Consider the following 27365-nt stretch of genomic DNA (forward strand, 5'->3'; position numbering starts at 1 on the left):
TCATATTCCCATCCTGCAATCCCACAGGCATTATCTGTGGCTCACAGTTGAGTTGCAACTCTTCCAATTTGCTATGCTCCCATTTGGTCTTACCATGACCACTTGGGTGTTCACAAAAGTTATGGCGATGGTCACTGCTCACATTCGTATGTTGGGGGGTGCATTTGTTTCAATGACTAGCTGCTCAAGACAGACTTGTCGCATTCCATCATAGACCTCCTTCAGACGACAGACATTGTCCTGACAACTTGGAGATTTTCCATTGATGACCTGAAGTCCTGGCTGTACCCCACAAGTAGAATTTCCTTCACTGGGGCTGTCCTGAACACAGTGTTATCCTTTCCACCACTGCTGCAATTCAGAGACATTTAGGAAATCCCAATGTTTTGGGCTTAATTCTGGGTCTTGTTGAGGCGGTCTCTGAGGCTTCTTGGACACCTAGCATTGTCGATCTGTCACATGGCTAGGTGAGGCCCGGAAAGAAACACTGGCATTTTACATGTACACGTTTCTTAATTTGTCTTCTTTTCTACGCAGTGACTTTGGACATACATTGTGTGACAGTGCAGGATTAGTTTATCTTAAACCACATTGCTTACAATTGCACCTTGTAAGTACACTATCGTGACACCTTGAACAATCTAGTGCAAGGCCTGAACACACATTGTGCTAATGCTTGTTGTTACTAGGCCATGAGGCGACATGGCTATCCCAAAGAAAATAAACAATGTTGGCCCGGCTTAAGCCTCAACACGGAAGCATGGATGATGTTATTATAAATACACATGCATTTCCGTGCTCAAATTAGAGGATCACTCTGCTGTCATTGCGAGGTTATTACTGTGTCTGAGTCTCTGCCCAGCTGATTCCCGTTTACCCTCCATGAGGAGGGATGTCCAACTTGTGACCAAGACTGGGACCTACATACCTTGCCTTCAGGTAATGAAGAGTTAGATCATCTGGTAGGGAATTCTTGTCAGAACATCCGTTCTAGGCAACTAAGTTAGGGAGCGCATAGTAGGAGTACACTATACTCAGTACTTATATGCCAGCATATATACTCACAGTTTTAGCACAATAGTGGAATCGTTTACCCTTTTCACTGTTCTTAAATTGCTAATCACTTTTATCTCCTTCTGTCTATAAATCATTGCAGCGCATTGTACAAGAAAATCACAATAATGCAATAAATATTGAAAACACCCCTTTATGTATTTCTTGTGTACCTTTCTGAGTGACCATGAGTGACTGAGCGAAATGGTTCTAGATCTGTTACCATGTTTCCTTGGGGAGTCAGGGTTGTCCTGTTCTGAGGTTGCCAAACCATTTGTTACCTTACTAGGGTCAGGGGTACTTATAGTGGCACTGTGAGCTAGCATATCTATAGGGCAACATATCCTGAGGGTGTGCATACAATCAGTCTGGCACAATACCAACATTTATATTGTCCAACAAACTAACAGTTCCTATTGCGAAATTGGAAACCGTATGACAGATCCACCTTGTCCTGAGTGCCAGATTGCTTATGTAGGCCCTGCAGTGGAACCTCTGGTTTGTCAGCCCTTTCTATATTTACTTGATTAATCCTCTCTAGTTAAATCATCTGTTATGCTGCTTTCTATCAAATGTCTGACTTACATTTTCCCCGATCAGTTTGTCATTCCGCCATGATAATTTAACTTGGAGTTGACTTTTTTATGTGCAGGCCTGTTGAGCCAGTGTTCAGCTGCTCACTCTGACTGCTGACCCTTAAAACAGCCTTCCTATTTGCCATAACCTCTGCACCGAATAAGTGAACTACAGGTGCCCTACATAAACTTCTTTCCAGACTAGTTATTATTGAGGTCTCGGGTAGTGTTCTTGCCAAAATTGTGTCACTTTTTCATTACTCTGCCAACATTCGTTGCGCAACCTCATCCTTTGAAGGAGGAGGAAAGGCTCCATCGGATCGGCAATAAAAGAGCTTTCAAATTGACCTTACAAGGGACCATTGTGTGGATGACTAGTTTTTTTAAGGGATTTCTGGAGCAAAGAAAGTGCAGAAAAGGACTTTGACAAAATGTATTGTTCACTCTATTAAAATTTGCTGACCAAGAAGCAACCTTGTGAATGCCTGCGGACTCATCCCGCCAAGGCTGTTAGAATTGGCAAGGGGAAGGATACCAGTTCTGGGCATCTCCCAGAGCCATATGGGCATTGGTTCACAAGTTCCCGAAACACTACTGCCTTGACTGCCAGGCCCAACAGGAGGGCCTTTTTGCTTGCTCAGTCATGCAAGACATTGTGGTTGGTGTTTGGTGTTAATTTCCAACAAACTAACAGTTCCTATTAAGAAATTGGAAACCATATGACAGATCTACCTTTAGAAGGTACTGTTGTTGTATCTACTCGTAACGTGAAGAAGCTGAAGTTAGACGTATCCATCAAAAGGACAAGTTACTAACCTTTGGTAGCGCTCTTTATGGTGGATACTTTATCGAACAGCAGCCTTCTCACCGACCTTCCACGTCTCTGTTCAATTATGTGGACTACTGGACATCATATAGAGGTTCCAAGTTAAAATTTGGAACACTGTTGGCCCCAGTTCTTTGTAATACTCTGAGCCTGGGAAAGCAGAAGGAGACAGATGAAGACACAGGGCATAATGGAGTCACCCTGGAGGCACATAGTGCCACCAGTCGACACACAGAAGCATTGCTACTAGAAATATCAGAATCTAATTTGGCACATGGGGATATTCTTAACGAGAAGAATCCACAGTTAGAAAGAATATCCACTAGAAAGAGCATTACCGAAGGTAAGTTCCATTTTGGTTTTAGTAAAGCAAAATAACAATCAACATTACTTTAGATCGTAATGCAGAGAATCATCTGTCAGGATATATGGTTTCAATATTTGTGTGAACGTAGCATAACATCACAAAATGACTTCCCAAAGATTGATCAAATGCCTCTTGACATGCCTGCATGTTACGGTTCTCACACATTATTTTAAGATATTCTAGGCCCTTATAACAAGGGCTAGAAAATACCATATGGTATAAATTACAATTAATCATGTATTTTTTTTAGGGTACATCATATACTTTTTATTGGATGATTTGCCAAGGTCACACCATGTACCAGAAGTGATATGTGGCTTGGCCTCAGTTTCATAAATTACAGAGGGAACCCTGGATAGGCAGTGTCACATTAGCTAATGTGGGTTACCACTTTTTATAAGAACGCAATTCTTACAGCAATTTATTTGCCTACATTTCTATATGTATCATTTACAAATTAATTTATAGATTTTGTGCAGTTCTATTGGGTGTCCCAGACAGTCTGCTGTATTCTATAAGGACATTAGTTTTATGCAACATGGTCAATCCAGTAAGAACTCGCTAATCTTATTTATGCATATCTCAAATTTGTAACGTGTTTTTTGACTAAGGTTTTAGTCTTCATATACTTTAATTTGCTTTAGGCTGTAAAGCCAAAATGGGTGATATTGAAGTTTCTGTTCCCAATCATGTAATAGCCTTCTGACATATAATCTCACCAAACCAAAATTCCTCAGCATTTGTCCCCTCAATCATTACCTCCATATGTTAGCATGCCTATGATGTTTGTCGGATACATATCTTTGATGGATCAATGGAAAAGTTACTCCATTTTTGGTTGAATGGGATTGACTCTTTCAATGCTCTTTTGTCTTCGGGCAATACTCTATTCTGATGTACTTCAGTAAGATCCCTGATGTAATTGTTAGGCCTTGAAATGCATGTTATTTATCCAACTGTAAAACATATTTACATTCTCCCATACCAGCTCAAGTAAAGTAGAAGTGTCACAATGATGCAACCCTGTGTAAGGCCCCTGGATTTCTTTATTAATTTGGTAGAGTGGATTTTTTTGTTCCCAAGTATGAAACTGATCCATGTTACATACTATATTTCTACAGTTCGGGTCTTCATACCCCAAATTGCAAATCCGCACCAGAGGTAGCCTCTATCTACTCTGTCAAACACTGCCACAATGATGTTATGTAGCTAAATAATTCACAGCTTTAATAAATGAGCTTCTGCACAGTGCAAGGCAGGCAGAAACATTGTCCAGTTCTGAACCTCCTCTTCCCTGCTGATGCTGGCCAGGGTATTAGCTGTCTTAGAAAAAACGTTTTGGGATGTCATCAAATACAGCTATCCATTCATATAACTGGGGTAGGTCATGGTTCAACCATAAGAATAAAAATTATAATTGAGCCTTTGCATAAATAAGAAATCGGTATTTCTGATAGAGACTTCTGACTGTAGATTTTTTACCTTGTGAATTTTCCCAGGCATCATACTGGATACGGAACGTTTCATAGCAATTCCCTTCCGCATTGGTAGTTGGCGGTATGCAGTTCTGCGTCGGATTCATCCGTCCCCCGATATGATGTTGTGGCCTTTATATATATATATGCGCAACCTCCACACTGACGTCCTTTCTTTCTTTCAGTTTCTACTGCCACGGATCTAGAGCTACTGAAATCCTTTCATTCCAGACAGATTTTTTCCTCAATTCTTAAGTGTGCAGATAATGTCACCCTCTAAAACAACAGGGTTCAAATCAAGTTGTTACTGTCACCGACAGATGCCTGTGGTGTCTGCTTGTGGCGCCTCGGCTCCAATACGACTCTCCTGCATGTCCATTCTGCATAAAAATGAGCCAAAACGCAATTCTCGACCGTGAAGTCAAACTAGCGGTCACCTAATTCTGGAGGTCGAAAAAACAATCCTGGTCAAAGTCCAAGGCGTGACGGTCCTGGTCATAGTCGAGGGCTTGAATGCACTCCAGAGGCCGCTCTTGTGACTGGTTAATTTTAATGTCATGGCCTCAGATAAGTTGGGGAAGTCCCTCAAGAAGCATAAGAAATTGAAGGACTGGCTCCTCTTGGTCGTGGAGTCTTTCTCTTCTTGAAGCTAAGTCTTTCACCCGATTTCGACTGTGGTAAATACAGCCCTGATGCCATCCACTGCTCCATGCTCAGTGCCTTGCACAATGCTACATTTGGTGTCACAGCCGACGCCAGCGGCGTGTGTATCAATGCCGTTCCAGACTTTACCCACGCCAGAATAGGAGGCGATTTTATTGTTGGATTCTGAGACAAATGTTCTACCACGCAGACCTAGACAATGTGTCCACTCTGGACCAAACTATGCACCACATTATGATTAAGGCAATTTTGATGATGAGTATGACAGTATTATTGGGGTGATATTTTTGATGACCTCCAAGATGCCTGTGGTCTGGACACCTCCTCAGACATTGCCCTCACAAAATCCCACTATGGCAATTGAGGAGTCTGTTTCCTTCTCCACAGTGACTTGAAGTGGGGCTAATACACTTGCTCTCATACTACCAATACAGGAAGTCAAAACTATTCTACTAATAGACGTCTTTAATCCCGTACAATCCACTCTGGCAGCTCTATTTCCATTTAATGAGGCTTAAACCGATCTGCTAGTGGGCACCCGGTAAAAACCAGGATCTTCCCATCTGGTCAAGAAGACAGGTGGCAAGGTGGCATAGACTAGCTCTGACAGGTACGGACCACCTCTTGCAAAATCCAAAACTGGGGAGCCTAGTAGTCTAGGCATCAACAAGCCAGTGGAACCACAATACTTTCCCAACCATCCTGCCTGACGGAATCAAAATGGATGGAGACGTTCACTAAACTGATGCTCTCCTTGGCCAGGTTTGCCTGCAAGTTGATAAATACCAAATTCCTCCTGGGCAGATAGTCACTCATTATGGGACAAAGTGTTGAACATCTAGCCAATGGTCTCAGATGACATCTGTCAAACGTTGCAAAAGCTGATCTTGGACGAACAAGATGCATTAAAATATTCTGTTATTTGTAGTCTTGACACTGCAGACTGTGTGGTTAGGGCAGTCAGCACCAGCATGGCGCTTAGGGGCCAAACTTGGAATCAATCAATCAATCATACAAATTTGTATAGCGCGCTACTCACCCGCTACTGTCTCCAGGCGCTGGGAGTTGAGAGGGGGGGGGGGGGGGAGGAGAGAGTTGCTACTGCTCGAACAACCAGGTCTTGAGTTGTTTCCTGAAGGAGAGGTGGTCCTGGGTCAGCCGTAGGTGGGTGGGGAGGGAGTTCCATGTCTTGGCCGCCAGGTGGGAGAAGGATTTTCCTCCGGCGGTGGCTTTGCCAATTCGTGGGACGGAGGCGAGGGCGAGGCTGGCGGATCGGAGCTGGCGGGTGGGTGTGTAGAATGTGAGGCCGCTGTTGAGGTATTTGGGGCCCATGTCGTGGAGAGCCTTGTATGCGTGGGTGAGGAGTCTGAACGTGATCCTCTTGCTGACGGGGAGCCAGTGTAGGTCTTTCAGATGGGCAGAGATGTGGCTGTGACGGGGGATGTCCAGGATAAGTCGTGCTGAAGCGTTCTGTATGCGCTGGAGTCTTTTCTGGAGTTTGGCTGTGGTTCCAGCATAGAGGGTGTTCCCGTAGTCCAGACGGCTGGTGACCGTCTTCCTGGTTTCGGTGGGGATCCACCTGAAGATCTTTTGGAGCATGCGCAGGGTGTTGAAATAGGATGACGAGACGGCATTGACTTGCTTGGTCATCGTGAGGGAGGAGTCCAGGATGAAGCCCAGGTTGCGTGCATGGTCCGTTGGCTTGGGGGCGTGCCCAGGGCCGGGGGCCACCAGGAGTCGTCCCAGGCAGAGGGGATGGGCCCAGGATGAGGACTTTCGTCTTATCTGAGTTCAGTTTCAGACGGCTGAGCTTCATAAATTCCGCGACGTCTTTCATTCCTTCCTGGAGGCTGGCTCTGGCGGTGACGGTGTCGTTGGTGAGGGAGAGGATCAGCTGGGTGTCGTCAGCGTAGGAGATGATGTTGTGGTTGTGTTGGCGTGCGATGGCTGCGAAGAGGCTCATGTAGACGTTGAAGAGGGTGGGGCTGAGCCAGGATCCTTGCGGAACGCCGCAGATGACTTCGGTGGCCGAGGATCGGAACTGGGGTAGGCGGACTCTCTGGGTTATTCCGGCGAGGAACGAGATGATCCACTTCAAGGCCGTTCCTTGGATTCCGGTGTTCCGGAGGCACTGTATCAGGGTGCGGTGGCATACGGTGACGAAGGCTGCTGAGAGGTCCAGGAGGATGAGGGTAACTGTTTCCCCGGTGTCGAGCAGGGACCTGATGTCGTTGGTAGCTGCGATAAGGGCGGTCTCGGTGCTGTGGTGTGCTCGGAAACCCGACTGCGAGGGGTCGAGGGATCCGTTTGTCTCGAGGAAGGCGGAGAGTTGTTTGTTGACGGTCTTTGGCAGGAGAAGGGAGGAGCGAGATGGGGCGGAAGTTCTTGAGGTCCATGGGGTCCGCAATGGGTTTCTTCAGGAGGGCGCTGAGCTCGGCATGTTTCCAGCTTTCCGGGAAGGTGGCGGATGCGAAGGAGCTGTTAATGATGTCCCGGAGTCGGGGTGCGATGAAGGAGTAGGCTTTGTTAAAGATGTGGTGTGGGCATGGGTTGGTTGGGGAGCCGGAGTGGATGGTGTTCATCGTGCGGGTGGTGTCTTCGGTGTTGACCGAGGTCCAGGTGCAGAGGGTGGTGGTGGGGGGGGCTGGTTCGGTAGTTGGGGGCGTGGTCTGTGCGCCGAAGCTGTTGTGTATGTCGGCGATCTTGCGGTGAAAGACTGAGGCAAGTGAGTCGCAGAGGTCTTGCGAGGGTGTGATGTCGTTGCAGGAGCTGGGGTTGGAGAGCTCTTTAACGACGCTGAAGAGTTCTTTGCTGTTGTGGGTGTTGTTGTCCTGTCGTTCTTTGTATGTCATCCTTTTGGTGGTGCGGATCAGCTGGTGGTGTTTGCGGGTGGCGTTCTTGAGGGCTGTCATGTTTTCTGTTGTCTGGTCGAGGCGCCAGGCTTTCTCGAGGGTGCGGCAGGTTTTCTTGGAGTTTTTGAGGTCGTTGGTGAACCACAAAGCTATCTTGCTGCCGGGTCTGCTGGGAGGGTTCTTCAGTGGCGCGAGGTCATCAGCGCAGTTGGTGAGCCACTGTGTGAGGTTGCGGGCTGCATCGTCGGGGTCCGTCGTGTTGGTGGGAGGGTTCTGGCTAAGGGAGGTGGTGAGCTGGTCGGTGGTGATCTTGCTCCAGCTTCTGTGGGGGACCTGTTGCGGGTGGTGGTGGGTCGTGGTTCTCCTGAAGTTGAAGTGGACGCAGCTGTGATCTGTCCAGTGTAGTCCGGTGGAGTGGCTGAAGGAGAAGTGCTTGCTGGAGGAGAAGATTGGGTCGAGCGTGTGGCCGGCGTAGTGGGTGGGGGTGTTCACCAGTTGCTTGAGTCCGAGGTTGGCGAGGTTGTCCAGCAGGGTGCCGGTGATGCTGTCATTGTTGTTCTCCAGGTGGAAGTTGAGGTCCCCTTGGAGGATGTAGTCTGAGGAGGTTAGGGCGTGCGGGCTGACGAAGTCTGCGATGGCTTCGCTGAATTGTGTGCGTGGTCCCGGGGTCTGTAGATGAGAGTGCCTCTGAGGGTGGGCTTGAGGTCGGTGTGTATCTGGAAGTGAAGGTGCTCGGCGGCGGTGAGGGTGTCGTCGGAGTTGGTCGTGATTCGGATGGTGTTTCTGTGGACGATGGCGCGCCTCCTCCGGTTTGGTTGACCCGTTCCCAACGGGAGATCTTGTAGCCATCCGGGATGGCTATGGCGATGTCAGGGGCTGAGCAGGCGTTCATCCAGGTTTCTGTGAGGAAGGCTACGTCAGATGATGTTGTGTCGAGGAGGTTCCAGAGTTCGATGGCGTGTCTGTGGACGGAGCGGGTGTTGAGCAGGTTGCATTTGAGGTGATTGTTGCTGGTGCTAGGCTTGGTGGGTGCAGGGCAGGGTCGGAGGCAGGTGAATTTACAGGTTTGGCAGGTGAAGGGTCCATGGGTGCGTTTCGGGGTGGCTCGGTAGCAGGCGGGGTTCCGGCCGGCGTTGAGTGCGTGGAGGGTGGCGGCGGCGTATGTCCGTCGGGTGAGCTGGCATCGTCAAAGGCCAGGGGTCCTTGCGCTGGGCGCGGTCCAGGCGCAGACGGGCTTACCTGGCGCGCCAGCGGCGGCCCCGCTGCGCGCATTCGCTGCTCGCCCGCTTTGCGGCCTCCATATGAGGGTATAGGGAGGCCGGAGCAGCTGGGAGGTGGGAGCGGGGCGGCCAATGGGAGTGAAGGGGGCGGTGCCGCGAGGCACAGCGGCGGGAACGGCGAGGGTACGGAGGGAGGGGGATAACAAAGAAAAGAGGGGCACAGCGGGGAAAAGAAACTGGTGGAGGCAAAAAGGGGTTAAGGGCACAACCGAGGCAAAACAGAAGCAATCTAGGCACAAAAGGAAAGAAAAAAACGAGGCAAAAACGGGAAGGAAATCGAGCAGGGGCAGTCAGCCCAGAACCTAGGCAACACAACAACAGCCGGGATGTAGGCAAAGACAGCGGATCCGGTCACACAGGGGGCTGCGTGGCGGTGAGGGGAGCGACCTGCCTGGTGACAAGGTCAGAGGTCGCTCTCTCTACCGCTTCGCGGCCTCCATATGAGGGTAGAGGGAGGGCGGAGCAGCTGGGAGGTGGGAACGGGGCGGCCAATGGGAGTGAAGGGGGCGGTGCCGCTGGGCACAGCGGCGGGAACGGCGAGGGTACGGAGGGAGGGGGATAACAGAAAGAAAAGAGGGGCACAGCGGGGAAAAGGAACTGGTGGAGGCAAAAAGGAGTTAAGGGCACAACCGAGGCAAAACAGAAGCAATCTAGGCACAAAAGGAAGGAAAAAAACGAGGCAAAAACGGGAAGGAAATGGCTTTCAGCTGACATCCAACAATCTCTTATGGACTTGCCTTTTGACGTCTCTAGGCTGTTCGGAGCGAAGGCGAACTTTCCCTTTAAAAAGTTTAAAGAGAGTAAGACCGCAGACCACTCTTTGCTCCACCAGCTCGGCAGTTCCCCTAACAGTGCACCTTTTGAGGCTTAGGTAGACGCTACCAGTAAAGGTTTTTAGAAGTAGGAAGGACGCTTTTTCATGTATATCACTCTGTGCTATTTTTTACCAGAGTCTTAAAAATCGCAGGTACCTGTGGGAGATAGAAGGATCTTGTTTGCTGGCTCAACATACTTCATACTAAAGAAAAAGTCGTCAAGGTACCTGATTGCTTACACGTCACCTTTCTTTGATGTACATACATGCTTAATAACTTTATTGGATATATAACACAAATTGCCCGAACCACAAAATCTCTACAAGCTTATTAGGAGGAAAAAGATCAATTTATTGTGATCCCCCTCGACATCCTACTTAGTGTCAATGATTATTATCTTTTTCAAGTTATGACGAGCTCTATGACAGAAAACAACAATACATTAAATATTTACACACCTATATATACTTTGTACATACATGAAAAACAGATTCTTTACACAGTACAAAAAGAAAATTTCTTGCATCAAACATTACAAAAAACTAAGAATACATCACAAACCACATTAGAACAAACATTACAATCAAAAAATGAGAAAAATAGGAAAAACCAAACAAGGGGGAATTATAAGGAAATGAATGGCTCTTAAACAAATCAATACTGGACCAGCCGGTCCTAGTATCGTAGAGATGACATTTTATTCCACCCTATGAAAGTGCCGACGCGTTTCGAGATCAGGCACAGTGTCTCTGATCTCTCATCAGGGCTGTTTTATTCTTTGTATCTGTAAGATGCAAAGAAAATATTTTACTCATCACTCTCAAAACCGAACTTCTTTTAAGGCAATGGGCTGAGAAAGAAAATTGCTACATACCAAACTTGGTTGTAAGTAGAGCAGGGCATTAAGGCGTAAAGGATTTCAAACCAAATATTTCTAAACGTGGCCAGGCAGGACAACCTACAAGAAATTTTAAGATTTTTTTTTGCATTGGTGAATCTAACCAGCACGTGGTTTCAATACAAAACAGCATAGCATAGCATAGCATAACGTAGCCTAGCAAAACAAAGCATAGCAAAACAAAGCATAGCATAACAAAACACAATAAAACATAGCATAACAAAAGAAAACATAGCATAGCATAACAAAACAAAGCACAGCATGGCATATCATAACAAAACACAACAAAACATAGCATACCAAAACATAGCATAGCATAACAAAGCATAGCATAGCATATCGCAACAAAACAGAGCGTAGCATAGCATAACAAATCACAACAAAACATAGCATATCAAAACATAGCATAACATAGCATAGCAAAACAAAGCATAGCATAACAAAACACAACAAAACATAGCATAGCATAACCTAGCATAGCATAACAAAACATAGCATAACAAAACATAGCATAACAAAACATGGCATAACAAAACATGGCATAACAAAACATGGCATAACAAAACATGGCATAACATAGCATAGCATAACAAAACAAAGCATAGCATAACAAAACATAGGATAACATAGCATAACAAAACAAAACCTAGCATAACAAAGCATAGCTTAACAAAACACAACATAGAATAACAAAACATAGCATAGCATATCGCAACAAAACAGAGCATAGTATAGCATAACATAGAACAACAAAACACAGCATAGCATAACATAGCATAGCAAAACAAAGCATAGCATAACAAACATAGCATAGCATAACAAAACATAGCATAGCATAACAAAACACTACTAAACATAGCATAGCATTACAAAACATAGCATAGCACAGCATAACAAAACAAAGCATAGCATAACAAAACATAGTATAACAAAACAGAACCTAGCATAACAAAGCAAAGCTTAACAAAACACATCAAAACATAGCATAGCAAAGCAAAACACAACAGAACATAGCATAAAAAACACAACAAAACATAGCACAACAAAACATAGCATAGCATAACATAGCCTAGCAAAACAAAGCATAGCATAGCAAAACAAAGCATAACAAAACATAGCATAGCATAACAAAACAAAGCACAGCATGGCATATCATAACAAAACATAGCATAACAAAACATAGCATAGCATAACATAGTATAGCATATCGCAACAAAACAGAGCGTAGCATAGCATAACAAAACATAGCATAGCAAAACAAAACATAGCATAGCATAACAAAGCACAGCATAACAAAACAAAACATAGCATAACATAAAACATAGCATAACATTACAAAACACAACATAGCATAGCAAAACATAGCATAGCATAACAAAACACAACGAAACATAGCATAACAAAACAGGGAATAACAAACCAAAACATAGCATAGCATAACAAAGCACAGCAAAACAAAACATAGCATAACAAAACACAGCATAACAAAACATAGCATAACAAAACATAACATAGCATAGCAAAACAAAGCATAGCATAACAAAACATAGCATAGCATAACAAAACAAAACCTAGCATAACAAAACAAAGCATGGCATGGCATATAACAAAACACAACAAAACATAGCATAGCGTAACAAAACATAGCATAGCATAACAAAATAAAGCAAAGCATAGCATAACACAACAAAACCTAGCATAACAAAACATAGCATAGCATAACAAAACACAACGAAACATATCTCTGCACTGCTGGCTGCCTTGCCCTGATGAATTTTACCTTCTCAGAAACTTTCGTTCAAATCTATTTTAAGTCCAAGGTAAGTCAAGATTGGGCCCAACCCACAGTGTGTGTCTGAACCGCACTCCATCGCTGTCGCACATATCTTTTGACAATAGTCTAGTCTCGCACAGCATAGCAAAACATAGCATAGCATAGCATAACTAAGTACAGCAAAACAAAACATAGCATAACATAATACATAGCATAGTAAAACACAACAAAACATAGCATAGCATAACAAAACACAGCATAACAAAACATAGCATAGCATAACAAAACACAACAAAACATAGCATAGCATAACAAAACACAAAAAACACACTCACTCACTCTCAACACATATTGCATTAAAAATGCAATAGGTGTCACATTTGCGAAAGTTTAAGCTATTGGCATTGTAAATGACAATGCTATTAATGTATCTATTTTCAAAACCAACACATACATAAAAAATGTGTCATTTACAATGCCAATAGCTCAAACTTTCCTAATGCGAGACCTATTGCATTGCAAATGCTTGTTTAAACAGGTAGTGTTTGGTGGGTTTTATCATTTAAAATTAGAGGACTGTAAGATCTTTGGGCTTCAAATCCATTCGAGTAAGCTCAAAAAGTGGAGAGATTCTGGTTTTGGTGATCTGCGTTATATTTTTTACATCTCAGAAACTCATCACCTGGCAAGAGGTTCTAGCTAGATCTGATAATAAATTAAAAACTGGATTTTTGGAATTTCTGCAGATTATAAACTTTATAAATAAATATCTTTGGGCATGTGTAATATCAATTCCTTTGGCTACTGCCCTGTATAAAGCGAAATTAAAAGGAGTGGGGAATTGGTACACCTTACTGAGAAAGGGTGAAGAATCTTCTTTGGTCAATAAAATTCTGGCTAAAATATCTCATAAAACCAATTGCTCCTTCTCGAGGCAGGAATGGGAGCGGATTGCCCAGCTAGGAGGCAAGGTTCTTAGAGCAGCCGATTTTAAAAGGATGTCTTTTTTATCCTGTTGGCTGGCCTACTTTACTCCTAAAGCTCTAAATAAACGCTTCCCGGGAGTAGAAAACAAATGCTTTAGATGTTGGCTTCAGGAGGGAGGCGACTGGCTTCATATTTTTTATACATGCCCGAAACTCGAAATATTTTGGCGTAAGATTTTCTCTTCAATAAGTCAGGCCATCAACAAGGTACTTGATCCCAAAGCCGAGGTCGCTCTTTTTGGCATTTCTATAAAAATAACTGATTTTCTAATGCTGAAGAAACCTATATGGCGATCTGCTCTTTAGTTGCCCATTCCCTAATCCTTCAAAATTGGAAATCAGAGGAGATACCTTCTTACTTAAAAAGGGTGAATAAAATGAGACGGACAAAAAAGTTTGAAGAGGCTTACGCCAAAAGAGTTGAGGCAATGAAAAAGTTCACCAAAAATTGGAAATTCTTTGATAGCAATCAATCCACGACTGCCACTTAGCACTTTAGCACTTGACACTTTATTAATATAAGAAGTGCAGGACAGGCAGGCCAGCACTACTCTGCTGCAGGGTCCTTGCCCAAGTAGAATGTTTACAAATTAAGAAAATACATCTTTGCCATTTAGCACTTTAGCACTTGACACTTTATTAATATAAGTAGTGTAGGATAGACACGCTAGCTCTTCCCTGGGGCAGGGTCCTTGCGCAAGTAGAAGGTTTATAAACTAAGAAAATACATCTTTGTCGGGTGGGAAAAGGTAAATGTTATAATTGTAACATAAGGGTGTCTGTTTTGGCCAGATTAAAGCACTTTGCACTACCTGCACTTTATTGAAACTATGACTGTGAAATGATCGCGCTCGGCACTTTCTTGTTATTTATTTCCTGCTGTGTATTAAAACTTAGATTAATGATTATTGCTAAATGTTATGAATTATACAGTTTTCTAGATTTTGCTTGATGTTTTACAGTTATTTCCTGATCATTGATCATTGTATAAATGTTTTAAATACCATCTGTTCTGCTCAATACATAAAAAAAAAACAACAACAAAAAACAACCACAAGCAGGATTAATGGCAAAAGAGACTAAATACATTTTTGCTTAACCTCTGGTAGCTTGGCACAAAAGTAGTCAGGCTTAACTTAGAGGCACTGTGTTAAGTATTTATGCAGTTCATAAACCGTAATAAAGTGAAAACATAACACAAGAAAAATCCCAACCCAATTCAATTTAGAACCATAGAGTAAATGTTTATAAATAAAATTAAACCAAAACAAATGAAATCCAAGCAGTAGAACTGGAGTTATGAATTATTATAGTTTTAAGTGAAAAATAGCTCCTAAAAGATCAAGTCTGCAACTGCGAGCACCTAGCTGTGCGAGACTAGGCTGTAGTCAAAAGATATGTGCGACTGCGATGGAGTGTGGTTCAGACACACACTGTGGGTTGGGCCCAATCTTGACTTACCTTGGACTTAAAAAAGATTTGAAGAAATGTTTCTGAGAAGGTAAAATACATCAGGGCAAGGCAGCCAGCAGTGTAGAGCTCAAGGTCTCTGGAGCTTGCTGTTTCCCTGTCTTTCACATAGGAGGCCAGCCAATTAGCCCTTGGAGTAACTCTGGCAGTGCTGATGTCAAGCAGCAACGCAGGTCTTAAGCAACAGGACCGTCCTCTGAGGGTACAAGACAAGCTTCAAGCAGCAGGGCAGTCCTCTGGTAGCAGGCAGGGCAGTCCTCTGAAGTACAAAGCAGGCCTCAAGCAGTAGGACAGTACTCTGAAGGACAAGTAAGACCTTCTGGAATTCCTCTGTAGGTCCAGGAGTGAACTGAAGAGTTAGTGTGAGGGTCAAATATTTAAAATTGGTGGCATCCTTTGAAGTGGGGGAAACTTCTAGACTACCCCCACATCTGGTTCTGGAAGTTTCCTTCCTTCCCTGCCCAGGCTTCAAGTGGTCTAGTATGACCAAAGGCTGGTGTTAAGTTCCTTTGGAAGTGTGCTGGAGGTAGTCCTTTAAGTGTAAGTGACAGCAACCAACAGAGGCGAATTACAGAGGAGCAGGGACCCACTCCACCCTACCCATCCTGGCAGTATAGCCCATCCTGCCAACTTCTAGTCCTGCGTTTTGTCTCACTGTCTTGGAGAAATACACAAAGGCTAACTATTCAGTCATCTGACACCGGCTTCAGGCACTAAATGGTTAGGACAAGAAAATGCCAACTTTCTAAAAATTGCATTTTCAGAATTGTGACTTTACCATTAACCTGTTCCCAAGCAAAAGTCAGCACTTGCTAAACATGATAAATGCAACCCAGTGTTATCCTATGGAAGTGGTAGGCCTTACAGTAGTGATAATGACTTTAGGAGTTTTTTCACTACCAGGACAAGTAAAAGTTAAAACCACATGTCCTACTTTTTAAATGCAGTTCATCCTGCCCTGTGAGCTGTTTAGGGCCTACATTAGGAGTGACGTTTGTATTAAAAAGCAAATTTTAGGCCTCGTAAAAGGTATACTTTGCATATATTGAAATGGCAGTTTAAAATTGCACCACAGGCTGCAATAACAGACCTGAGACATGTTTAAAGTAGGAGTGGGCGTAGTTGGCGGAGTACTACTGCGCGGAATTCCACGTAGTTCAACAAAAACTCAGTGAATTCCGATTCCGTAACTTCGCTCCGTTGGACTCCCAATTAATAAAACAGACACCTTATATACTTTCGGTAAAATAACAAGTATCTCTGTCCTTACATGCTAAAATGCATATAGTCATTTCACAAAAGTGAAAATGAAAATTTTGCGAGCAGTGATAGAGGTGATGATTTTGGGATCCTCCCTAACCTAGGGAGAGAACCGAGCAGATGGCTTGAAAACAAGAGCACATCTTGCTGAGCGATTCGGTGGTGGTCCCATCATTACATCAAGCTGCAGTTCCACTAGTCGTTACTAGGTGTCCCTCACGAGTCAAAGGCAAAAGCATTGAAACCCTTTCATGAAGCTGCAGCTTGATGTAATAATTTCAATGCTTTTGCATTTGACTCGTGAGGGACACCTAGTAACGACTAGTTGAACTGCAGCTCTTTGTAGAATTATTTTGATATTGGATACTATAATATTCACTGCCCACTGCTAATCTTGTCCCATAATGCTTTGCAGGGCCTTTGGTTGGGATTGTATTTTTGCCCATAACTGTGCTTGGGGTGGCCCTAAGAGGATGGAACTACGACTGAATTTTCCAGCATGATATGCTCTTTGTGTTAAAGGCATCTGCTTGGTCCTGCCCCTATGTTAGGGGGGACTCCAAAATCATTGCCTCTCTCATTGCCTGATATTTTTCATTTTCAAAGTTCACTTTTGTGAATTGGTTATATGATTTCTAGCATGTAAAATTGCTTTATCAAAGCATTTGTGTGTGCAGTTTTATAGCTGACTCCGCTACGTTTAGGAACTGAGTTTTTGCCTGAATTCTGTGTTTTTTATGGAATGCATAGTTTACAATTCTCTGCAAACTCTGGTAGCGGAGGAGTTCATTACTACTTTTGCCAGTGGAACAATAAGTGAAGCAGCCCCACTGGTAGCATTTAATTTGCTTACCCTGGCTACATGTAGTACCTCTTTACTGTGATCTTACAAGTATATTAAATGTGCCAATCGGTTGTAAGCCTATTTTACCATGTTTTAAGTAAAGAGTACAAAGCACTTAAGCACAGGTTAGCAGCATAAAGCGCACAAAGTCTTAATGCCAAAAAAAAACAAATTCAGGAAAACAGGAGAGGTGAATGCAAAATGTTTCGGGGTGACCCTGCAAAGAGGGCCAAGCCCAACACAAAGCATGGGCCCAACAGCACAAGGTTAATCCTGATAATCAGTTTTCTCTTTGGTTATCATTTATTGGGGTAAAACAGGCGGCAAGCATTTTTTGGCTCCCTTACTCACCAAACATTACATTTTGTTTGTGTCATAATTTTTTATTGGAGTTCAAAGATAGGCAAACATTAAATTTTTATGTAGCCAAAAGAAAAATAAGATGGTACTTTTAAGTACAAATGTTTCCCTGGATAGCTTTTGTATACTGGCCGAATCTCCAGGTTTATTTTCAGTTTACAGGTAATTAGATTAATTTATGATTTTTTTTTAGTTTCAGTCAACCTCTCTTGATTCCATTGTTGACCTGATAGGCTTCCAGTTTTTGCACAACATGCCTGTAATGAATCATTTGAAAGGGAACTAAAAATCCGAATGGCCAACACCAGGATGAGAAGGTCTAATGAAGTAATTATATTTTAGATGAGCCATTGCTGCCTCCTACAAAACTCCAAAATCTTGTTATGTTATGTGTATTTGTAAAGTGTACTATCGCCCTCAAGTTTATCCTGGTGCTGAGCAGATGTGTGTGTCTAGCCCTGCCTATGGAAGGTTGGTTAATTGAATAGCCAGGTCTTCAGCTTCTTGCAGAGTTCAAAAAGAGAGGAGGAGGCTCTGCTGTGTCTAAGATAATCCTCATCATCCAAATTGGCAAACCCAAAACTTAAAATTACTTTTTCCTTGGCATATATTCTATGGGCCATGCTTTGGATACTTTACTCCAACAGCTTTTGAGCCTTCAAACATATTTTCTGTGAGTTATTTGCCCTCTGCCAATACATTTGTCTGTGACATTCACCTTTGCCCTTTGCATATAGAGATATCCATCTATACAAATCCTTTTTGTTGGAATCCATTCATATCATCAGTGAAGGATAGCCTTCTAGCTGACTGGCCTAAATAAGAGTGGACGAGTATGATTTGGTTTGCTTTATGTGACATGCATTTGTCAACTTCTACCTCTGTATAAGTTGGGGCCTAGCGCATGAGTCTGCACCTTCTGTTCAGTACAGACAATAAAGATTAATGGTTCTTTGCTGTAGTCTTAAGAAATTATTCATCCAATGACTGATTATATCTTAACAGTGATTACTGTCAATTATCAACAATAAACAAAACAGTCGAACCAAAGACATTAGCCGTATAAAAAAAGAATAATTTGTAATATTTAAATTGTCATAACTGTGCTTGTTGAACACACAGTACAGAAAGCAACATTGAAAGAAGCAACAGAGCAAAACAGTATTACAAATAATAAGCAAAATTCACTTGACAGAATTATTCCAAATTTATTTTCGAATGTTGGGTATGGTGGCGCAGGGAGTTTAGGAGCAGAGAATCCTAATCTAAAATGGCAGACATAATTTTCTCTTTCCTGGGGGAGAAGGGGGGTAGTTGGGTGGCGGGACCCCAATCAGTCTCCTCAGGGAAGGGAAAATGCTTAGATCATAAGTATTCCCCTCAAACCCCCATTTTGCTCCTCCACCTTCCCAAAAGAGTGGGGGATTACCCCTGTGGCTGGGAGTTGCCAACCCCCTCAAAACAATAATCTGTGGTTTATAGTGATAGATTCCTCTTCTGAGATCTTGGCACAACTGTGATCCCAGAGCAAGAATTTCTTTTGGAGTGGCACCATTGGCGAGATCCAGCACTGGATGTGGACAGCATCACTTACCAGTCTTCTGCGGCCGCATTGCTGGTGCAGGCAATTGAGATTTCCTTGTGACCCCGGAAGGAGGACGAGATGTTAATTTCCCATGCACTGGGGAGATAGTGAAGAGGGGCATGAAGGTCCCTCATGGTTAGCATACAAAGTACAGAACAACAATGGGATAGTAATCAAGCAACCTTGAGTTTGGATGAAGTGGAATTAAGGCTGAATCCCATAGAAGATCTGATCCAACTGTGCCCTGTGTCACTGTGGTCCACTATATTCAAGCCAGCATGTAAAGTTGTATCTAAAATCCTCCCTCAAAGCTCGGAGTAAAACTGTATTTGCAAACTATCTTTGGGTAGGCATGTGGAAAAAGCCCTGAGAGAGATTTGATCTGGTGCCCGGAAGAAGAATCTCAGTGAACTGAATGTGTCACGCGCATTGATAATTAAGACAAACTACTGACAGACAAAAACTAAGCAGCAGAGGATCATCATTACGAAATACACATATATACATATATAAAATCACATATCTGCATAGAATCCTATCTCCATATTATTAAGCCTGATACTCAACGATCTATGTATCTAAAATTCAGACTTGAAATTCTGTCAACTGGAGCGGTCAGCCAAACGACCTCACTTTTATTGGCTATGTACCTGTAAAATGGGAGGTATAAAGACAAGCTTCCCATTCTTGCTTTTGTGCGCATTAACTACAGTCTTACAAATGTGTATATATGTCCCTCTGGTCAAACATTATGGAGCAAACACTACCAATGACACAGTTGCGCTGTGCAAATGCTTACACTGAATCAGCATGGCAATTTTCACGGCGCAAAGAGAACTTACTAATGACTATACCAGAGCACAACGTGATTATTGCACAACTTTTAGGTGAGTCAGTAAATAAAGTCTGAGTATCTTTGATTTGGGTTACAATAAACATCTGCTGCTGAGCACCAACATGCCACAAGCAGTCAATGTGCACGTAACAGATACATGCTCTGTTATGTTATGCATGCTTACTCTGCAACATCAGAGTTCCCTGTAAGTATACCCTGATCTTATAGCTGCCTTTGCATGCACGTGGTGACAGTGAGGCGGTCTGTACAAGTCCCACAAGTGTACTATAATGTCAGCGAGGACTTTCCATGCCGTTGGTAGTGTCTATACTTATCCTTTTATTTGTAGATATATGTATTGAAGAGCAATAGTATTTCTCCAACAAATGCTGTTTGTAATCAAAGTGTAAATTACATAATTGGCCTGAGAGCTTAAAGAAAGTTGTGTTGTGTAGAGAATGGAGGATGATGAGTTAAGGTACATAAAATGACCGTTCCTACATTAATATGACACACACACACACACACACACACACACACACACACACACACACACACACACACACACACACACACACACACACACACACACACACACACACACACACACACACACACACACACACACACACACACACACACACACACACACACACACACACACACACACACACACACACACACACACACACACACACACACACACACACACACACACACACACACACACACACACACACACACACACACACACACACACACACACACACACACACACACACACACACACACACACACACACACACACACACACACACACACACACACACACACACACACACACACACACACACACACACACACACACACACACACACACACACACACACACACACACACACACACACACACACACACACACACACACACACACACACACACACACACACACACACACACACACACACACACACACACACACACACACACACACACACACACACCAACATTATCACAACATATTGCGAGTTCTTTGTGATTCATTGTGCACCCTGTTGTTTTTCTTTGTGTATATATCCCGATTTCCCCTTCTCTCTTGGGAATGTTGACGGCTCCCCATCTCGAGAGTAGAGTGGAACAGAGGAGTGGTACCAGCTGACAAAGCAGCATCTTCAGCCCATGATCCAGGTGAGACCCCGTGTATGTGATGCTGGATGTAATGGTGACCTTTGACTTGCAAACAACCTTAGCTTCAGAAGATATATTATAAAAGCCAGTGTGAATGCAATTGAAAATCAGGGTACTTATGGATTAAAAGAATGATTTAGGTGGTTATTTTTGGTCTGCGTGGACGACCAGGGAATAATGATCAAAATAAATTTGTATGTGGCTGACCAAGATTACCAGTGGTAGGTTAGTCCCTTCATTGGTAGCTGAATGTGTGCAGTATTTCTGATAGAGACTTCTATCTGCAGATTCCTTACCTTAGAATATTACACAGGCGTCTAACTAGATCTGGAATTTTTTTTGCAATATCCCTCTGTGCTGGTAGGTGGTGTCTTTTGGCTCGGCGGCACCCACACCAGAAGTGACGTGTGGTGCCTATGTAGGCACCATCCCATTGAGCTGAAGTCAGCTGTTTTCTTTTCCATGCCAGCCAGTGCAGAGCCAGAAAGAGCTACCCCCAGTATTTTTTTTGACAGACTGTTTTTTTTTTACATATTGTCAAACTTCCCTCTAATTTGAGATTTTCTCTCCTGATATGTTAGGGATGTCCCCTAAAAGCCAATAGGCTTTAAACAATATTGTTCCTGTCACAGGCAGATGTCTGTGACAGATCCTCATCTGGTTTGCCGTTGTTGGTGCTTGGAGTGGGACTACAACTCCAAGACCTGCAAGGATTGCTGTACCATGAACCTGAAGGCTCTGAGGAAATATCCCCCAAACTGTCATGTTCCTGCTCGGTCAGAAGTTCCTGGGCCCGCTTACAAAGGCAATCCCCACAATCGTTGTTGCACTCCAAGTCGTTGGGTAAGTCCCCCAAGAGGAAGAAATCTGAGAAGTTGAAGCAGTCTTCAGCTTCTCCGCGCGGGTCCAAGTAATTGGATGAGACGCAGGAGCTTTGGCACAAAAGGCTTCCCTCTACCCTGGATCCTGTGCCAGGGTCCGCTTTGTGACTCCCATAGTTTCTTGGAGACTGGATGACCCCCACCCAAGGAATTTCATAAGGCCATGCACCTCATATTTGGCTGGCCTGACCCCTCTGGAGCACCTTCGGGTCCCACGGGTTCAAGAGGGGCCCAACAAGATTACCTCGAGTGGGTCTGCCCTCTGCACCAGTCGGGCCCTTGAATCCAGTGCTGGATGCTGAGCAGCACCGCCTATGAAGCAGCAGCTTTCCTTGGCACCCACTTCAGTGTTGTCGCTCAGTGCTGCCCAAGCAGCATGGGGTGCAGGCCCCATCATACCAGACTCTGACTCTGGGCTTACCCAACACTGGCGTTGGCTAGTGCTATGCCCTAAGAATCAGAACCACTGCCTTTTTCTTTTGACAGGCATGGAGAGGGTGACATCCCCTAGATGAATATGAGGACAGCTTGAATGAGGGACTGTCAGATGCCAGTGGTCGGATACCTCACCAGACATTGGACTCGTCTCTCCCAATACTGTGGCTATGGAGGAGGGTGCCTCTTTAGCAATGGTGGTGCGGAGGGTAGTTGAGGTCTTGGACCTTAGCTGCTTTTGATGGCAGTCAAGACAAATGTCTTGACAGAGGCGCTTCAGCTGGGAGCGCCTCCTCTGAGCTGTTGCTCCCATTCAGAAAATCCCTTAGAGATGTTCTGCTTAGGGCCTGGTCCTAGTACTTCACAGGGGTTCCTATGCACAAGACAATTGCCTACTGCCATTGCCATGCTCCTGGAACCCCAGCGTGTTCACACATCACCTACCCCGGAGAACTTGGTGGTCCAAGCCTCTACTTCCTGGATAAACCTTGGCACGTTCCCTACCACCCCACTGTAGAGGGAATCCAAAACCCTGGATTTCTTTGGTAAGTGTTTCTTCTGTTCCGTCCGCCTAGCACTGCAGTCGGTGAATACCGCATGCCTTTTGGGCCAATACACCGACACAGTGTAGGATTCGGTTTCACAAGTGCTGCTCGTGGTCATTGACCAGGCCCCAGCCATACCCCCGGCGCCTCCCCCGCACCTCCCTCCCCCCAGGCTATTGCTGACAGGTGAGATGCAGTAAAGTTCACCATCAAATGTGGACTGTATATGACTTACTCGCTGGGCAGAGCGATTGCATCGTCTGTGGCACTTAGACTTCATGCCGGACTGAGAACCAGTGGCTTTTCAGGGCATGTCCAAGTTTCCCTCATGGACAAGCCCTATGATGGCTCTCGCCTTTTTGGTGGGATAGTAGACTAAGCGCTGAAGTGCTTTAGGGACAGCAGAGCTAGGGCCAGGACCATGGGTCTATCCATGCCCACTCGCCAAACCCCAGCCTGCATTTCGCCCCCTCTGTGGCTAAGGTACGGACTACCATTCCTGTCCATTTCCTACCCAGCCAACAGAGCCAGCAGGCTACCTTTTTGTGACCTTGAATGTGTTTTTCACAGACCATGTAGGACCAATAGTCAGGGGTCAGGCCAGTCCACCACTCCCCTAGCCTTCAAAACACCTTAGGTTGCTCTTACACCAGCATGGACATCCAGTGGGAGACAGGATACACCATCACCTGCTCCACTGAACATTATGGAGCACTGGTGGAGCTTCGGGTGATCTGATTGGCATTGAAAGCCTTTTCCTTCAATCAGGTGAAGGCTGGTACAGGTGTTCACATTGCATCTGGTACGGCATCAAACAGGGCAGGGTGGGATTGTGGACCCTTCGTCAAGAGGCCCTCCGTCTCTGGAACGTCAGGGCACCTGGCGGACTACCTTAATGCCAGGGTGGACAAACTCAACCATCGATGTCCATTGGATCATGAATGACATCTCCACCCAGAAGTGGTGCAAGGTTTCTTTCAAGTGTGCGAGAGGCTTGTTTAGATCTGTTTGCCACCGCAATGTCAGTAGTTCTGGGTGCTGGAGTGTCCAAGATGGCTCTCACTCGGAGGCTCTTTTCGTCTCTAGTGGCGCTCCCACCTCCGGCACACCTTTCCACAGATTCCACTCCTGCCCAGACTTCTCACGATAATACGGAATGACGGGGTTCAAGTAATTCTAGTGTTTACAGCTTGGTCATAGAGAGTATGTTATCCTGAGCTTGTGAGTGTGAGCATGAGCATTGGTCCTCCGATCAGGCTGACCCTTTCAGAGAAACTGCTGTCACAGCAGCAGGGGAGGGTTCTGAAATCGACCCTGCGCATCCTCAGCCTTTATGCATTGAGAGTGACGGCGACAGTTGACAGCTTTTGATCTTGCCCCGAAGTCTGTGATGTTATTCTGGCAGCCAGGCACCCCTCCACCTAGATGGCATACGCCTGCTGTTTGCACAAATTTGTGGCATACTGTGCAACCAGAAACTTCGACCCTTTTTCAGCATCCTTATCCCACATTTTATTATCTGTTCTTTCTCTGGCCTAGCAGGGCTCTGTTCTTGGAACAGTTAAAGGTTATCTGTCTGCCATTTCAGCATTCTTGTGGTTGACGAACCAACCTTCTTTGTTCAAGTCACTCATGACTAGCTTTCTGAAAGGTCTAGAGCATATGTTTCCTCCAGACCATTCATCATGCTCCATTATGATTGTAACCTAGTCTTCACCTTTCTTATGTGTGCGCCCTTTAGCTGCTACATATCTCCACACTTCGCTTGTTACAAAGATGGCATTTCTTGTGCCATAAAATCGGCTGGAAGGGTCAGCGAACTGCAGGCATTGTCTGTGCACCCTCCTAATACCACCTTTTAACCAGACAGGTTGGTTCTGAGGACCCATGCCTCCTTCCTACCAAAAGTTGTGACACCTTTAAACTTAGGCTGAAACCTCACCTTGCCTACCTTCTTCGCTCTGCTTTACACTTCAGACAAAGAGAGACTGTACCACCTGGACCCAAAAAGAGCATTGTCGTTCTACCTTGTTTGCACAAGAGTTCAGAGTGGGCAATCAACTCTTAATAGGGTATGTTGGGGTCAAGAAAGGGAAGCCCCTGCAGAAACGGACCATCTCACAATAGATAGTGCTCTTCATTAAGATCTGCTACGCATTGGCCAATAAGCACACCGCTGAGGGTTTGCATGCTCGTTCCACCAGAGACCAGGCTGCGACCACTGCATTGGCTCACTGAGTCCCTGGCCTGCACATGTCAGGCAGCAACGTGGGCATCCTTACACACATCCTCAAAGCATTACTGCCTGTATTATCAGGTCCTTGTGACAGGCACTTTGCCTGTGCGATCCTGCAGGGCTTTCTGATGTTATCCATTTTGCATACCCACCTCCAAGGAGGTATTGCTTGGGTATCTTGTCTGAGGTAAAGAATCTGCGGCTAGAAGTCTCTATCATACAGGCAAATTACTTATCTTCAGTAACTCCATATATGGTAGAAGCTGTTGCGACGATCCTTTACTGATCCTCACCGCTGTGTGAATTAATCCATTATAGTTACCCTTCTGAGGGCCTTAGTAATACACACCAGTATGTCAGCATTCTAAGTGGCTCCACGATTCTGGCGTGGAAAGTTGCGGAAAGAAACTGACATCAGTGAACTAGGGTGGTGCCTATATAGGCATGGCGTACATCACTTCTGACACAGACAACACGGAGCTGAACAAATCCACCTAGAGGGGCAGTATTGCTTCAAAGTTTCTGGATCCAATCTAACACCTGGGGAATATTGTAAGGTAAGGAATCAGAGGCTAGCTAGTTTCTACCAGATAAGGCATCACCAAAGGTAAGTAACTTGTTCAAAAGGTCTTGCGCATAAAGTATTCATATTTTGTAGAGATTAGATCAGGTTCCCCTGGGTGTTTAGGGAGGTTCCTGTTGGGTTCGTGGGATTCACGCACAAAATTGATTTCACAGTGCCAAGAAGACAGGGTTTGACGGGTGCAGTGACAAAAATGAAATCATTGAGTAGAATGCCTAATGAGTCGTAGAGTTTGTGTGTTGTTCTCTTTAGCTTGCAGCTTAAAAGAACATATTGAAACAGACACGTCTTCTTGGATCAGTTTTACTTGGATTGGTGTCAACATGTGTGAGACCAAGGATTTTACTTTTCTGGATCTAGCTAGCAGATAACTTCAAGTAGTTTTTCATGACCAGTGAAAACCATTCATGTCATTGGTAACTCCTGTCCGAGGTCTCAGATTTAAGAGGATGCTGTTTGTCCTAGACAGTGTCTCATACATTTCATAGTGTATACCTACAAGGAATGGCATCTCTAAATCAAAAGAATTTGCTGAGCTGCCAGTTTACCTACAAGTGGCAGAAGAGTGCTTGCTGAAATTTTAAAATAAGAAAGGCAAATGTACTGAAGGGGAAATGGAGTACGTGGAACACACTGTGTGAGATTAAAAGTATAGGAGTAAACAAAATGGGACTGTGGGGCCGTAGCCATATGTACACGTGTGTTGGTTTGAAGCCAGTTAGGTCTATCTCAGCTTCTTTTCTATTTACTTTTTTCCTCTCTCTGTTTATTTTGGCCCTTTAGCAGTCCCCAGGCAGCATAAGGGCTATGCAATTTCTTATTGATGAAGGACCCCAAAAAATGTCCCTGGGTGTTATGGGGTCCAATAGCTACCTTAAGAAGGAATATGGAGAGTAATTCCTACTGATCCCCTAGACTGCAATTCATCATGATAGGGTTCAACAGGAAGTGAAACAACTCGTGACAACTATAGAGAATTACCTAAGAACCATCCAGCAACTACCATGACTTGAAAATGAATGAAGACAGAGGCTGGGGAAGCAAACAGCTGCATTAAGGGAGACTATGAAGCTGCGACATACAACTGCACTTTGCATGTCAGTTTACAGCTGGCAGTGTGGTGTAAGTAGATGAGCAACATTTCCCCATCATCCACTAAAGAGCACAGAGCTCTAAACATGAATTATTTACAACCTTCCTATTGAAGTTGGATACGTGATAACTCCACAGGCAACATAATAACGAAGTCTGCAAGTTTGAAGAATTCTTTAAAGTCTGGTGCATACATCTGAAACTCACAGCAGAAGTAGCTCCTGTTGAAGATAGTTATGGTGGGTCTCAAATAGCAGAAAATATGACAAGAAGTGATGGCCTTATTTGAAGTTGCTTCTTGACTGCCGGGTGTCTGGATTTAAGGCAACACTGAAGGAGCCAAGGGAGGGTGTTACCAGCTCACTCGGGAACAAAGTGATTACTTGACAGACATCAGACAGAAAATGTGAGGACTTTTCACTAAGTGGTGTCCTGTCAGTTGTTCACAAGCACAGCAAAGGTCAGTGCCTTGTTTAGCATGACCTGA

General features: G+C 44.4%; 1 protein-coding gene across 4 annotated transcripts in view; it reads left to right on the forward strand.

Moving 5' to 3' along the window:
• The window catches only part of UNC13D (unc-13 homolog D), a 707512-nt gene that overhangs the window by 356852 nt on the left and 323295 nt on the right, over positions 1-27365 (forward strand). For all 4 annotated transcript variants that reach the window (XM_086930728.1, XM_086930726.1, XM_086930727.1 and 1 more), the window contains one exon: positions 21050-21106. In XM_086930728.1, the coding sequence (XP_086786854.1) occupies positions 21050-21106 (57 nt within the window). The remainder of the gene's footprint in view (positions 1-21049; positions 21107-27365) is intronic.

Source organism: Lissotriton vulgaris, chromosome 7 (assembly GCF_964263255.1).
Source record: "Lissotriton vulgaris chromosome 7, aLisVul1.2, whole genome shotgun sequence".
Classification (NCBI taxonomy): Eukaryota; Metazoa; Chordata; class Amphibia; order Caudata; family Salamandridae; genus Lissotriton; species Lissotriton vulgaris.